Source organism: Cherax quadricarinatus, chromosome 7 (genome assembly GCF_038502225.1).
Source record: "Cherax quadricarinatus isolate ZL_2023a chromosome 7, ASM3850222v1, whole genome shotgun sequence".
NCBI lineage: Eukaryota > Metazoa > Arthropoda > Malacostraca > Decapoda > Parastacidae > Cherax > Cherax quadricarinatus.
In genome coordinates, this window is record NC_091298.1 from 69,032,510 (window position 1) to 69,045,472 (window position 12,963).

Here is a 12,963-nt window from a genome sequence, read left to right on the forward strand (position 1 = left end):
AATGCTTCTCTCTACAGAGTTTCCTTTCTAATTTTATGGGCAAATAGTTTAGAATTCTTTCCCCCTTTGGCCATATGTTTTGCAGAAATGAAATGCCAGGAAGAAAGGGCTGGTAACTCTTTCAGAATGCAGTTCCTAAAAGCAAAAAAGAAGGAAACTTTAAAGCTGGGATCTTTGTATTTGTGTGGATGTAGTGCGGATGTTAATAAAGAACAGATTGTTAATGTTATAAATGAAGACAAGCTGATGTCCTAGCATTGAAATGAAACAAGTTAAAAGGAGTGGAAGAGCTTGAATGGACAGAAATAAATGAAAGAAAAATGAACCTGAGATGTTATTTGAAGAATTATGGAAACAGTAAATGTTTAAATTCAAGAATTAAGTAGTTTAGAATAAAAGTGGGATCTGACAAGTAAATTATACGGGAAGACTTGAGGTGAACCACAGAATTGTTAGGAAAGAGAACTCTTTCAGTCTGACGGCAGTGAAGAGTGGAATGCATTAAGTTGGTCAATAAAAGTTAGTGTGGGGCCACAACTACCATGGGTGAGTATCACACCTACTTAGTGTTTTGTAGCTCAGTGGCCATTTGCAGAATCTTTGTTTTCATATTTTACTTTGTATATTTGTTGTAGAAACTGAGCCCAGGAGTTACTACACATGCACAGAGCAGGACACTTCTCCTTCCAGCACATCATTCTCAGGTTAGTGATAAACTTAAATCTTTAATGTCTCTTGTCATCATCAAGCTTAACTATGCATTAATTGTAGCATCATTATTATTATCAACACTTAATTGTAGGTTGGTAGACAGCAACCACCCAGGGAGGTACTACCGTCCTGCCAAGTGAGTGTAAAACGAAAGCCTGTAATTGTTTTACATGATGGTAGGATTGCTGGTGTCTTTTGTCTGTCTCATAAATATGCAAGATTACAGGTAGGTCTTGCTACTTCTACTTACACTTAGGTCACACTACACATACATGTACACGTTTATTTATACACACTCATCGGAGTTTTCTTTGATTTTATCTTAATAGTTCTTGGTCTTATTACTTTTCCTTTTATATCCATGGGGAAGTGGAATAAGAATCTTTCCTCCATAAGCCATGCGTGTTGTAAAAGTCAACTAAAATGCTGGGAACAATGGGCTAGTAACCCCTTTTCCTGTAAAGATTACTAAAAAGAATAAGAAGAAAATTGTCAAAGTGGGAAGTCTGAATGTGTGTGGATGTTGTGCAAATGATAAGAATGAGATGATTGTGGATGTTATGAATGAGAAGAAACTGGATGTCCTGGCTTTAAGTGAAACAAAGCTGAAGGGGGTGGGAGAGTTTCAATGGAGAGGAATAAATGGGATTAGGTCAGGGGTTTCAAATAGAGTTAGAGCTAAAGAAGGAGTAGCAATAATGTTGAAGGATAAGCTATGGCAGGAAAAGAGGGACTACAAATGTATAAATTCAAGGATTATGTGGAGTAAAATAAAGATTGGATGTGAAAAGTGGGTTATAGTAAGTGTGTATGCACCTGGAGAAGAGAGAAGTGTAGAGGAGAGAGAGAGATTTTGGGAAATGTTGAGTGAATGCGTGGGGAGTTTTGAATCAAGTGTGAGAGTAATGGTGGTTGGGGATTTCAATGCTAAAGTGGGTAAAAATGTTATGGCGGGAGTAGTAGGTAAATTTGGGGTGCCAGGGGTAAATGTAAATGGGGAGCCTTTAATTGAGCTATGTGTAGAAAGAAATTTGCTAATAAGTAATACATATTTTATGAAAAAGAGGATAAATAAATATACAAGGTATGATGTAGCACGTAATGAAAGTAGTTTGTTAGATTATGTATTGGTGGATAAAAGGTTGATGGGTAGGCTCCAGGATGTACATGTTTATAGAGGGGCAACTGATATATCGGATCATTATTTAGTTGTAGCTACAGTTAGAGTAAGAGGTAGATGGGAAAAGAGGAAGGTGGCAACAACAAGTAAGAGGGAGGTGAAAGTGTATAAACTAAGGGAGGAGGAAGTTCGGGTGAGATATAAACGACTATTGGCAGAAAGGTGGGCTAGTGCAAAGATGAGTAGTGAGGGGGGGGGTTGAAGAGGGTTGGAATCGTTTTAAAAATGCAGTATTAGAATGTGGGGCAGAAGTTTGTGGTTATAGGAGGGTGGGGGCAGGAGGAAAGAGGAGTGATTGGTGGAATGATGAAGTAAAGGGTGTGATAAAAGAGAAAAAGGTAGCTTATGAGAGGTTTTTACAAAGCAGAAGTGTTATAAGAAGAGCAGAGTATATGGAGAGTAAAAGAAAGGTGAAGAGAGTGGTGAGAGAGTGCAAAAGGAGAGCAGATGATAGAGTGGGAGAGGCACTGTCAAGAAATTTTAATGAAAATAAGAAAAAATTTTGGAGTGAGTTAAACAAGTTAAGAAAGCCTAGGGAAAATATGGATTTGTCAGTTGAAAACAGAGTAGGGGAATTAGTAGATGGGGAAAGGGAGGTATTAGGTAGATGGCAAGAATATTTTGAGGAACTTTTAAATGTTGAGGAAGAAAGGGAGGCGGTAATTTCATGCACTGGTCAGGGAGGTATACCATGTTTTAGGAGTGAAGAAGAGCAGAATGTAAGTGTGGTGGAGGTATGTGAGGCATTACGTAGAATGAAAGGGGGTAAAGCAGCTGGAACTGATGGGATCATGACAGAAATGTTAAAAGCAGGGGGAATATAGTGTTGGAGTGGTTGGTACTTTTGTTTAATAAATGTATGAAAGAGGGGAAGGTACCTAGGGATTGGCGGAGAGCATGTATAGTCCTTTTATATAAAGGGAAAGGGGACAAAAGAGATTGTAAAAATTATAGAGGAATAAGTTCACTGAGTATACCAGGAAAAGTATACGGTAGAGTTATAATTGAAAGAATTAGAGGTAAGACAGAATGTAGGATTGCGGATGAGCAAGGAGGTTTCAGAGTGGGTAGGGGATGTGTAGATCAAGTGTTTACATTGAAGCATATATGTGAACAGTATTTAGATAAAGGTAGGGAAGTTTTTATTGCATTTATGAATTTAGAAAAGGCATATGATAGAGTGGATAGAGGAGCAATGTGGCAGATGTTGCAAGTATATGGAATAGGTGGTAAGTTACTAAATGCTGTTAAGAGTTTTTATGAGGATAGTGAGGCTCAGGTTAGGGTGTGTAGAAGAGAGGGAAAATACTTCCCGGTAAAAGTAGGTCTTAGACAGGGATGTGTAATGTCACCATGGTTGTTTAATATATTTATAGATGGGGTTGTAAAAGAAGTAAATGCTAGGGTGTTTGGGAGAGGGGTGGGATTAAATTATGGGGAATCAAATTCAAAATGGGAATTGACACAGTTACTTTTTGCTGATGATACTGTGCTTATGGGAGATTCTAAAGAAAAATTACAAAGGTTAGTGGATGAGTTTGAGAATGTGTGTAAAGGTAGAAAGTTGAAAGTGAACATAGAAAAGAGTAAGGTGATGAGGGTATCAAATGATTTAGATAAAGAAAAATTGGATATCAAATTGGGGAGGAGGAGTATGGAAGAAGTGAATGTTTTCAGATACTTGGGAGTTGACGTGTCAGCGGATGGATTTATGAAGGATGAGGTTAATCATAGAATTGATGAGGGAAAAAAGGTGAGTGGTGCGTTGAGGTATATGTGGAGTCAAAAAACGTTATCTATGGAGGCAAAGAAGGGAATGTATGAAAGTATAGTAGTACCAACACTCTTATATGGATGTGAAGCTTGGGTGGTAAATGCAACAGCGAGGAGATGGTTGGAGGCAGTGGAGATGTCCTGTCTAAGGGCAATGTGTGGTGTAAATGTTATGCAGAAAATTCGGAGTGTGGAAATTAGGAGAAGGTGTGGAGTTAATAAAAGCATTAGTCAGAGGGCAGAAGAGGGGTTGTTGAGGTGGTTTGGTCATTTAGAGAGAATGGATCAAAGTAGAATGACATGGAAAGCATATAAATCTATAGGGGAAGGAAGGAGGGGTAGGGGTTGGAAAGAGGGGGTAAAGGAGGTTTTGTGGGCGAGGGGCTTGGACTTCCAGCAAGCGTGCATGAGCGTGTTAGATAGGAGTGAATGGAGACGAATGATACTTGGGACCTGACGATCTGTTGGAGTGTGAGCAGGGTAATATTTAGTGAAGGGATTCAGGGAAACCGGTTATTTTCATATAGTCGGACTTGAGTCCTGGAAATGGGAAGTACAATGCCTGCACTTTAAAGGAGGGGTTTGGGATATTGGCAGTTTGGAGGGATATGTTGTGTATCTTTATATGTGTATGCTTCTAAACTGTTGTATTCTGAGCACCTCTGCAACAACAGTGATAATGTGTGAGTGTGGTGAAAGTGTTGAATGATGATGAAAGTATTTTCCTTTTGGGGATTTTCTTTCTTTTTTGGGTCACCCTGCCTCGGTGGGAGACGGCCGACTTGTTGAAAAAAAAAAAAATTGGTATTGTTTCCCACTTAATATACCTAAGTACTCTACATAAACTTTAGTCTCTCTTAAGTTTGCTTGCTATAATTTTTGCATTTGTTACACCATTGATTGAAGTATTGTATGAATACTTGTCTCATTTATCCTGAAAAATCCAGGAAATATTTTTGTCGTATGTAATAATAATAATAATAATAATACAGGTGCTCCTTGACTTACGATGGGGTTAAGTTCTGATGAACTCGTCGTAAGTTGAAAATTTCACGTCGAATATGAACATATGATAAATAAGTAAAAAATGTTATCACTGAGTAAGTAAATGAACAAGTAATTATTGTAACTAAATACTAGTATTGAAAAGTAAATAAATGAATAAAAGTTTATCCTGTCAATAAATGTACAGTACATTACAAATAAAGAAAAGTTTTACAGTACATTACACCATTGTAAAGTTGAACCATTGTAAAGCAAGGAGCATCTGTATGGTTAGATAAATAGCAAATAAATAACAAAAAAGCACAATACCGTGACTGGAACAATACACAGCACTTTAACAAAACATGATAGGTAGCTGTGTGACCTGACAGACTTAGTCCATGAGATGGCATGGATAAGGCTTGTGTTGCTGATGGATAGTGTGAGAAAACAGTCTTTCATTAGTGCCAGTGATGGTGTGAAGGTGACTGAAAGCTCCAGTGTAATTTTATAGAAAACATCGTTTTGGTCATTAATACTGTACTGTCAATAGTCACGCAGGAGTTGGCTTAAGACTGGGAAATAATGAAATGAAAATGGTAAACTTCCTGTGAGGTACTGAAGATTCTGGGCTATTGCGTAACACATCAGAACAACTGAGAGACTTGTCATGAGATAACTTGACAGTATTCTGTTTTAAAAGTGTCAGAAAGATACCTAGAAGCTTAACAAAAAATCATATTAATAAATTCATAAGACATTTTATGCTCTATTGGAAAGTATTAAAATCATATAACATTACTGTAAATTTTTTGTTATTTTAAACCTCCAATGATTTTTAAAAAAAATTCTGATTTTACTGCATTAAAGAGTATTTAGGTATTATGTATACTGTATTTGTAAACATCCCTTCATGTTTCTGTATAATAATGTACCTAACTTTCTAGGATGTGGAGAATCTCCGAGCCGTAGGAAATAATGCTGGCACCGATGGAAGTGAAGATGGCACCTCAGGTAATGAGACTGGCCGCAATAAACCTGCCTTACCTCCGAAACCAGCTGTTCCTTCTAAACCTCTTCCTCCGCCACGGCAGAAAGGAGATCCACTTGCTGCAAGCAATGAATCACTTAATGCGTCGCAGTCTCCTGGCCGGGGTAATGGTCAGGGGCGACCACCACAAGGATATAGGTGAGAGCACCATATATTTCAGTAATTTCTTTTGTAAAGCTATTCTTTATAGTGTGATTCTTTTTTTTTTTGCAAATGCAGTTGGAAAAAGTGCAATTAATATTAAGACAGCATGTATGTACTATTAATGTTTGAAGCAAATTTTCAGTTGCATTTACAAAAAAAATGTACAGGATAGACAAGCTTTATAATGGAGACTACTGTATATAAACTATTGGTTGTACTGTATACAGTCTTGAAAGTTTACCAACACCTGCCACTCCATTTACTGTATTAACATGTCACTCTTATTAAAGGGATTTGCTTATTACTTTGTAGTAAATTTTTGCATTATATTGCATATATTCTACTGTATTAGAAATATTATTGGGACATAACTGGTCCATGTGGGATGCTACTGTACAGATTTTCCTATAAGGATAATTTTTCCTCTGATTACTCTTCACATTTTTCTTTTAAACAAAATGTATCATTTAATGTAATATTATTATAATATGGGAAATTGCTAAATTCATAAGTCATATAGCACCTGGGGTGCTGTATTCAAGGCTCGGTTCATTAGCTCAAGAGGCCATCACTGTCATGAAGGAACTTCCCCTTGAAGGTATCTAATGTAATGGTTTGCCTTTATTGCTCCCATCAATGGCTTCAAAGTCTTGTGAAATTAGGGTTGATATAAATGTTGGCAGAGTTTGGTATTGAACTCGTGAAAAATTTCACGTGGGTTGTCAACCTCAACTCTGTCTATTGGCTCATTACATTCTGAATTGTACTGCATCCTTAGTATTTCACTTATTTCCTTGTCATCAGTATAAGTTCCATGTCCCTTATGAGTCCAATATTTGAGATGGCTTTTGCCTTGGATTTTTATGTCTATCCTCATATCATCCTATGTGAACATTTCCGGTGTTTAGTCTTTGTAACTCAAACTTATCTCTGGGAATTATTTTATTGCAGGTTTCTGCATGTTCATATTTTATATACATTTTAAGATGTGTTGATTTATCTCTTTGGCAGATATGCAAGTCAGAATGTGATAATGTCAACATATACTCAACAAACAACTGCCTCAGAAAACCAGCAGGGTGATGTCAGTGAAGACAGCTCTCGGCCCAAGATGGCAAATAATACTCTTAATAATAGCACCAGTAGCACCAGTGTTGGTGTCAAAGCAGAGTCAGAGGGTGGGGAGAAAATTCACGTCTCAATTAATCGACGAATTGAAATGCCGCCAGATTTCATGTTCCCTGAAGATGAAACTCCACCATCGGATCTTCTTGGTCGACGAGTAGAAGAAATAGAAAATGGAAATGCAGACTCTCAAGTCAGTTCTAATAAAGAAAATGGAACAGATACGGTTGATAATTTAAACATGGCACCCATATTACCACTTGGTGAACTTGAAAAACTGAGAATCGATAATGCAAAAGAAGGCAGAAATAGTCAAGACAATTCAACCACTGATGCCGCTCACATACCCAGTGATGATTCTCGACAACCAGATGGTGCAGATACAACGTCAATACTAAGTGAAGAAAGTCGATCAGGTAATAAACTGTTTTTATGGAATGTCTTTGTTTGTGTTATAAAAAATTTTATACTTACAAAATTAGAGTAAAAAAAACTATCAGTTCTTTTCAAAAAGTGCTCACAGTTTTCTTGTACAATAGATTATTGTTCACAAAAAATGTGCTAAACCTGTGCGAGTCATAAGCGCCATGCAGTAATAGTTCCCTATTGTTTGCCATTATTCACAGAATGAAGTGGGAAGCTTTAAGAGTAATCTGAAGCCATTTGGAGACAAATGTTAAAATGTAATATACATATGTATTGTGTCATACATACATGGTGCTATATTTTGATGAATAGCAATGCCATGCAAGTAAATGTTGAGCCCAATTGGTATAGATGTCAGTTATTGGTGAACCAATAGTTAGCTTACAATTTTCAGCATTGATTACATTGAATAATATGTTAACACTGGTACATAGTAATTTTTGGTCTTTCTCTTAGGTCAAAATTAATTCTTCTATCATAAACATAGTGTTAATGTTTTATATAGTGTTTTTAAGTAACAAATTCTTTTATTCAAAAGTTAGCAGATTGATTTTCTCTTGGAAAGAATACACAAGTTTTATTCATAATATACCTAACTTGACATTCTTTTAACAGAAGGCGAGGGTGAGAGGAATAATGATTCTCCAGTTACGACCACAGTATCCAACTCGAATATCAGTAACAATAACAATATTAACAACAACAACAACAATAATAATAACTCGAGTGGTGGAGGTGTTGTGGTTAGACGTATTAAAAAGGGAAACCTCAAAACGAAGAATTCTTCCAGAATACCTCGCAGGGTAAGCTTTGACCCTCTTGCACTTCTCCTGGATGCCTCTCTTGAAGGAGAACTTGAACTAGTTCGCCGTACTGCCATGGAAGTAACTAATCCCTCAGCAGCCAATGATGAAGGAATCACTGCACTTCACAATGCTATATGTGCAGGTCATCTTGATATTGTTACATTTTTAGTAACATTTGGATGTGATGTTAATGCTCAAGACTCTGATGGATGGTAAGTACTGTAGTATAAGAATTTGTGATTTAAAGGAATGTTTATATTCAGCAGTGAGCATAGGATTTTATTTACACTTCATTATAGTCACATCAAGTGTTAAAGCCATGTGGGTCTTTCAGGTATGTGGTATGATTAGAAGGGATGTACTTTTTTTTTTAGTCTTTTTTGATGAAGTGTAAGACACTGAAACTGTTAGAATGAGTCTGGAATGAGCTGCATCAGCAGGGTATAACAAATATTTAGTTACATAAATTGTTTATTACAATTTATATTTTATACAATTATATACTGTATTGTGTAAAAGATAGAAACTGCCTCAGTTTTTGCCCAGCCTCCGAGAAGGATGAGATGATTCATAATCTAAACTTGGTATGGCAATATCTTTGTATTGTATTCTTCAAGCTGTATGACCCTTGTGGGTTTAGTGCTTAGTTATGATAATATTAATGTACTCTTCTAGGGGAAGTACTTTGATGCTGGTGAAGGGCTTTTGATCCAAGGAATTCTTATTATTACAATTAACACTAAGTGCTAAACCTACTAGGGTCATACAGCACTGCAAGGCAGGATGTGATACAGATGATTATTATTATTATTATAATCAAAAAGAAGCGCTAAGCCACAAGGACTATACAGCGCTGCTTGTGATACAGATGAAATATGTTAAAATCAGAGAGCAGCAAGTCAGGAGTATGCAGGAGGTAGACTTAGTAATGGTAGTGGGCAGTGCTAAAGGGAAAATATAATCAAAGTTGGTGTAATAAAGCTGTTGCTGACAAAAAGAGGCAGTCAGTATGAGGCTGATCCAAGGAATTAGTAAATATCTCTTGGACGAAACCTAGGTACCTTATCCCCTAGGTGCTGCTTGACCCCCTATGGGTTTCCTGCTTCCCATAATTAAAATAATTTGTACTGTAATTAGTATTCACAAGAAATAGCTAAATCTCCAGTGGTGTTCAGTGACATCCTCCTGTTCAGGATGATGTAACTTTATTTGCATTTTTAACTTCCTTTACAAAATTTCAGGACTCCATTGCACTGTGCTGCATCATGCAACAATGTGGCCATGGTGAGATTCCTGGTGGAACACGGGGCTTGTATCTTGGCCACTACTTTATCTGACCATGAAACTGCAGCAGAGAAGTGTGAACAGGATGAGGAGGGATATGATGGATGTTCACAGTACCTTTATAGTAAGGAGAAAGACTTGTTTATTGAAAATTGTAAAATTTCATGGCAAAATGTTGGAGGGCAGGTATTACCAACAAGTATGGAAGAGAGCAAACCTTTATCGTAAGACATTTCACTCTGGATAGAGCTTTATCAAGTTAAACAAAGAATGTGACAGGATATTATATACAGCAGAGTGGTAAGTGAAGAAGTGGTCAAGTTCAGGTTATTTGTGGCTTTGATGTGTGCACTGGTGTCACCTCTGCTCAATGGGTTTTCCCATGTAAGATGAAATTTACCCTTGATTCTGCTCTATAGTGTTTGAGGTCAGTATAATTGGTGCATCTTAGCAGTACCTTCTAGCCTTGTTGTCTTTATGATTTCTACATGTGGCATCCAAAAATTGTGCATGTTTGTCTCAACAACACAGTCTGAGTTTTACATGTACATTTATGCTCAAGGATTCTGGTGTGTTGACTGCATGCTGTTCCACCATTGTAGTCTCACACCTGCAGGATGTCTTGCACACTTTTGCTTCCATGTTATAGCTGGCATTTAAGTCTGACCAGCAGCATCCACAACTGCTGCCACAAGGAAGCAGATATGTACGAGATTCCCTGCAGATGGCGTGAGAGATTACCTTGTTAAAACGGCATGCATCCTATGCACCAAAATGTTAACGTAAGAATCAGTGTGATGATCATTAAGCTTGTGTTATACATAGACATGCCTTTTCAAATGGCCATATGCACAGCTAGTCATAAAGAAAGAAAAGGCTAGAAGATGCTGTTTTGAAACAATGTTTGTGCAAACCTCCCCTCAAGGGAGGTTCCTTGATGCTGGTGAGGGGCTCTTGATCTAGGGAATTGGATCTGTGCTCCTGTTCCCCAAATACCTTCCACCCCCTCATGTGTGCTGTAAAATCCTACAGGTTTAGTGCTTCCCATAATAATAATGTGCAAACCTCCAACACTATAGAGCAGAATTGAGGGCTGTTTAGTATTGCCAAGCCACCTGCCTGGTCATGGACTGGGCCATGGGGGCGTTGACCCCCGAAACACCCTCTAAGTAAGTTTGGATGCTGCGAACTCCCACATGCATCACTACCATGTGATATCTTGCCCTTACCTACTACTTTACTTCACTGCCTTTCTTGAATATATAACACTATTACTCCTTGTATGGAAGATGGCAAAAGAATCTTGAAGTAATCTGATATAAGAGGTGTAAATATTATGTATAGGTGCTCACTTTACAGTAAATGTGCCTACAGTACATTATGTTCCATATTTTGTGTACGTATGTTTGCATCCATTGAAGGGACATGTACAACTGTAGCTGTCTCGCACATTCATACATCCGGTTACCTTCATTGATATAAGCTTGAGGAAGTGGATGTATTTAATTGGAAATGGACATCTCAAGCAGATGGGCCTGTGAAAAGATGTTGGAGGGGAGGTGGTGTGCAGTATTTTGGAGGTATCTCTGGATAGAAATAGAAAAATTTATGGAGGGGAAAAAAAAGGGAATGTACCAGAGTATAGTGGTACCAGACACTTATGCAACATATGGGAATCTTCATTGAAGAAATGTTTTGCCACACAGTGGCTTCATCAGTCCAATACAAAGCAGAAAAGTGTAAGAGGAGGAGTTTGAGGTAATCAGTCCCTCAGCCTGGAGTCAATGTGTTCAATCCATCAATCTTGTAGAATGTACAGCATAGGACCGTAGAAGTGGCTTATATACTGTAGTCAGGTGAGGTGAAGCAGGAGGAGGTGGGGCCATAGTGGAACCATCCACTAGTCTTAGTTCTTCATCCTAGACTAGAGGATGGTTCCACTATGACCCTGCCTCCTCCTGCTTTTCCTCACCTGAGCTACTTCTAAGGCCCAATGCTGTACTTTCTACAAGACTGATGGACTGAACACATCGACTCCAGGCTGAGGGGCTGATTACCTCAATCTCCTCTCCTTACACCTTTCTGCTTTGTATTGAACTGATGAGCCAGTGTGTGGCAAAATGTGTCTTCAATAAAGATTCCCATACGTTGCATAAGTGTCTCAATCTTCAACTTGTCAGTTTTAAACCATTTATCATATAGTGGTACCAACAAACACCTTTATATGGGTGTGAGGCATGAGATTTGAACATTGCAGCAAAATGTGATGTTTACAAGTAATGTGTGAATATTATGCAGGGAATTTGGAGTGTTGAAATTGTAAGGTGTGTGGGGTATAATTCAGAGGGTTGAGGTAACAGGATGATGAACTGGGTGCATAAATTGGGTGAAAAGCAGGAGGGATTAAACCAGAAAAGTTTGGAAGGAAAGGTGGTAAAGGAGGCTTTAAGTTTTAGGGACTGAGCATTGAGTAGGCTTGTGTGAGCATGTTAGGAGTGAATAGGGACAAGTGGTTTTTAATGTATACTATATTGTTGGAGTGTGAGCAAGGTAATACGTATTGAAGGGATTCAGGGGAAATTGGTTAGTGCACTTTTGTCCTGGAGGTGAGCAGGGCAAGAATGTTACAGTAAGAAGGTAATCTGAATTTCAGTGTTGGTACCCCTGGCAAGACAACAATTGAATGAATGACTTTTTGTTTTTTGTCATTTTACTTTGGTGGGAGATGACCAGTGTCTTGAACTATCTCCCACCAAGGCAGGGTAACTCAACAAGCATACTGCATAGATTTTTTAAGAATGCTTACCATTAAGATGGGGGGTGGGGGCTAAAAAGAAATTCACCTTCATTCAGTTGCTGTCTTGCTAAGTGTCCTAACATTACAATTCAGGTTATCCTCCAACTGCAACATCCCCAGCCCTCCTTCAGAGTGCATGCAATACCTTTCATGCCTCAAGAAATGCCAAGGCCAGCTGACTGGTGTTCCTGAATCCCTTCAAAATATTACATTGCTCACACACTAACAGTATATCCATTAAAAACTACTTGTCTACATTCACTCCTATCTAACATGCTTATACAAGCTGACTAAATACTGAAGCCCCTAATAATTTAAAGCTTTCTCTACTCTTCCCTCTAAGTATTCCTTGGATGATGCTTACCCCTCCCTTCTTCAACCACAGATTTATACACTCATCATTATCCTATCTCTGTATATGCCCAGTAAACCTCAACCCCCTCCTTAGCTCTAAATTAAACCCTTGGAAATTCCACTTTTTTTTTTTTAATTACTACACAAGGATTTCTCTTGAATCATATTACCACCACACGTTCTTAAAGGTCGTGTGGCGTTAAGATTAAGACACGTGAGCAACAGTCGAGTGTCTTTATTGATGAAACTTTTCTCCTACACAGTAGGCTTCTTCAGTCAAATACAAAGGAGCAGTAGAAATGAAATACAGATGATGTAATCAGTCCAC

At 38.0% G+C, this 12,963-nt stretch overlaps 1 protein-coding gene across 5 annotated transcripts in view; it reads left to right on the plus strand.

Moving 5' to 3' along the window:
• ASPP (Ankyrin-repeat, SH3-domain, and Proline-rich-region containing Protein) overlaps nt 1–12,963 on the plus strand; it is a 533,257-nt gene that overhangs the window by 516,546 nt on the left and 3,748 nt on the right. For all 5 annotated transcript variants that reach the window (XM_070082687.1, XM_070082690.1, XM_070082688.1 and 2 more), the window contains 5 exons: nt 636–704; nt 5,596–5,837; nt 6,855–7,384; nt 8,010–8,412; nt 9,442–9,608. In XM_070082687.1, coding sequence (XP_069938788.1) covers nt 636–704; nt 5,596–5,837; nt 6,855–7,384; nt 8,010–8,412; nt 9,442–9,608 — 1,411 coding nt within the window. The remainder of the gene's footprint in view (nt 1–635; nt 705–5,595; nt 5,838–6,854; nt 7,385–8,009; nt 8,413–9,441; nt 9,609–12,963) is intronic.